This window comes from Plectropomus leopardus, unplaced genomic scaffold (assembly GCF_008729295.1).
Source record: "Plectropomus leopardus isolate mb unplaced genomic scaffold, YSFRI_Pleo_2.0 unplaced_scaffold1725, whole genome shotgun sequence".
Lineage (NCBI taxonomy): Eukaryota > Metazoa > Chordata > Actinopteri > Perciformes > Serranidae > Plectropomus > Plectropomus leopardus.
In genome coordinates this window covers 1-3370 of record NW_024618554.1, presented here as the reverse complement: position 1 = coordinate 3370, position 3370 = coordinate 1, and the positions used below count along the sequence as shown (strand labels likewise).

Below are 3370 nucleotides of genomic sequence, written 5' to 3'. Positions count from 1 at the left end.
ACACACACACAGTCTCTGTATCTGAATCTGTTTCCTGTTCAGGCCTCCGGTGAGTCGTGCGGCGCCGCTGCCCGACAAGCTGCTGAAGAACAACGTTACAAAGAAAAAGAAGGTGGTGGAGGTTGGTACGCGCCACGTTAACGCCGCCGACTTGTGACCCGACACTTGTGACCTGACTGTGATCAGCTGACAGCCGTGCGGTTGTTTTTTTAGGAGCTGGTGTTGGAGCACGTCTTCGGCTACAGAGGCTTCGACTGCCGCAACAACCTGCATTACCTCAACGACGGCAACGACATCATCTTCCACACCGCCGCCACCGTGGTCATCCAGAACCTGTCGGCCGGTGAGTCCTACGCTCACGCCGAGCTCAAGCCACGTTCACGCCGAGCTCAAGCCACGTTCACACCGAGCTCACGCCACGTTCACACCGAGCTCAAGCCACGTTCACACCGAGCTCAAGCCACGTTTACACCGAGCTCAGTCCATATTCACACCGAGCTCAGGCCATATTCACACCGAGCTCAGGTCACGTTCACACAGAGCTCACGCCACGTTCACACCGAGCTCAGGCCACGTTCACACCGAGCTCACGCCATGTTCACACCGAGCTCAAGCCACGTTCACACTGAGCTCACGCCACGTTCACACCGAGCTCAAGCCACGTTCACACCGAGCTCAGGCCACGTTCACACCGAGCTCACGCCACGTTCAAACCGAGCTCAGGCCACGTTCACACCGAGCTCACGCCACGTTCACACTGAGCTCAAGCCACGTTTACACCGAGCTCAGTCCATATTCACACCGAGCTCAGGCCATATTCACACCGAGCTCAGGTCACGTTCACACCGAGCTCAGGCCACGTTCACACCGAGCTCAGGCCATATTCACACCGAGCTCAAGCCACGTTCACACCGAGCTCAAGCCACGTTCACACCGAGCTCAGTCCATATTCACACCGAGCTCAGGCCACATCCACACCGAGCTCAGGCCACGTTCACACCGAGCTCAGGCCATATTCACACCCAGCTCAAGCCACGTTCACACCAAGCTCAGGCCACGTTCACACCGAGCTCACGCCACGTTCACACCGAGCTCACGCCACGTTCACACTGAGCTCAAGCCACGTTTACACCGAGCTCAAGCCACGTTCACACCGAGCTCAAGCCACGTTCACACCGAGCTCAGTCCATATTCACCGTATCACAGTTGATGATGATGTCACACCTCCTACTTCCTGTCCCCACAGGGACGCAGAGTTTCTACCTGGAACACACTGACGACATCCTGTGTCTGACTGTCAACCAGCACCCAAAATACCAGAACATCATCGCCACGGGACAGATCGGTGAGTCTCTGCTCCGCCCACACGCCGTTAACCGTTAACGTCCACCTGAAATCTCACTCTGCAGCAGAGACAGGTGGACGCACGTTCACCGTGTCCAAACCCTGTGGCGATTCGCCGGCTGCGGTGACGGCATCAGTCCGAGGAAAAAAGCCAAGGAAAAAAATCTCAAAAAATATTCTTGGGCAAAAAATTGGAAAGAAAAACAAAAACAAAGAAAAAACTATACAAATCAGCAAAAACTTTAGGAAAACAAATGCCAAATAGTTAAAAAAAACAAACACAAAAGATACGCAAAGAGACAGAAAAGGAATGTTTTTCGTCTCTGTGGCGACAGCAGCAGACTCAGACTTGGACTGTGTGCAGAAACACGCGTTTTATTGATCACATGTTGTTTTATTGATCACATGTTGTTTTATTGATCACATGTTGTTTTATTGCTCACATGTTGTTTTATTGATCACATGTTTTATTGATCATATGTTTTATTGATCACATGTTTTATTGCTCACATGTTGTTTTATTGCTCACATGTTGTTTTATTGATCACATGTTTTATTGATCATATGTTGTAATGCATGAGCTTGCTTTGCACTTCTTTTTTTTTTGTCCGCTGCTTCCTCATTGTCACCGCCTCACCTCATCACCAGGTGACATCACTGACCTGCCAGGTAAGTCTCCGCTCAGCCGCACTCCTCACTCATCGTGCACTCATGACTCTGCTCACGCCGAACGCTCGTGTTTAACTTGTCCGTGTCGCTGGCTGTCGGCGCCGTGTAGAGGCCGAGGTGTCTGGTGAGTATCAGCAGTGTGTAGCTCCGCCCCCTACCTGTCAGAGACCGTGTGCAGGTGGCTTCAGCCAAAAACACGGCTTGTGATCAGCAGCCCGTCCACACTAAACCCAAAACAGCCAACGGTGTGATGTCCACTTCCTGTTTTCTGCTTTTTATTTGCTTTTATTGGCTCATTTTTTACCCCAAAAACATTTTTATTTGAGCAGTTTAATAGTTGTAGTCGTTTAACAGTGAAGTTAAAATCAGAGTATTTGTATTTGCAGAAAAACTTCACAGCTGCTGTCGTCAAACATTTACTGAGCAGAGCTGAAAACAGTCTGTGAATTTAGATTCAGGGCTTTTTATCATTAGGGACTGTTTGTTATTTATGAGGGGGAGGAGGGGCTAAACATGGGAGGGATGCCAAATAACTCTTAAACTCTTAAACTATAACTAATAACTCTTAAAGCCACGGGGAGGGGCTGATGTTTTCATTTGTCTTAATTTGGGCTCGGGAGTTTTCTTCTCTTTGAATTTTTTGATGAATTTTTTTATCCTTTAAAAATGTTGGTGACTTTTAAAAAATTGTGGCTATGTTTTATCCTTTAATATTTTGGGGTATTTTTTTTTGTTTTGTTTTTAAAATTTTGGTAAATTTTTTTTCTTGAATTTGTTTCACAAAAATTGTGATTGGATAAATTGGCTTTTTTTTCCCTTTGAAACATTTTCATGATTTGTCTTTTTGTTTTTGCTCTTTAAGAAGTTTTGGTGATTTTTAAAAAACTTTTTTTGTGCCACACCAAGTAGCTCACCTGTTTCTTTTTGTTAATTTGTTTTCTTCATTTTTGTGATTTATTTTTAATCTATTTTTTTTCTCTTTTCTATAAAATTTTTGGTGATTTCAAAAGAACTTGCCAACTAAAATTAAATTGACCAAAAATGACACTTTTATTCTAAACTGGACTGATGTGCAGAGGCTGTAATTGTAGTTTCTGTTGTTTTAATGCTAAAGAAGGAGTCATGTGACGGCCAGATGCAGAAATCTGTCTGACAGCTTTAGTGTGGACGGAGAGGCTTTGGTAAACGGTGTTTTCGGGCGTCTCTGTGTTTCTGTGAACACGGTGTAGAGAAACTAAAGCAAGTCGGACTGACGGCAAAGTCTTGCTTAGCGCCTCCTGTCAGCATGTGAACGTAGCCGGCAAGTCTGCGTGTCTCCGTGTGTCCCTGCGTGTCTCCGTGTGTCCCTGGGTGTCTC

The 3370-nt window shown here is 46.6% G+C and overlaps 1 protein-coding gene across 1 annotated transcript; it reads left to right on the top strand.

Moving 5' to 3' along the window:
* Positions 1-42: 42 nt before the first annotated feature.
* Positions 43-2667, top strand: LOC121964805 (echinoderm microtubule-associated protein-like 6; the record flags this gene model as incomplete). The annotated part of the gene is made up of 4 exons (XM_042514992.1): positions 43-121; positions 214-343; positions 1247-1345; positions 1993-2667. Coding segments are annotated over 4 exons (457 nt in total), but the record flags the coding sequence as incomplete, so codon positions are not given.
* Positions 2668-3370: the final 703 nt, after the last annotated feature.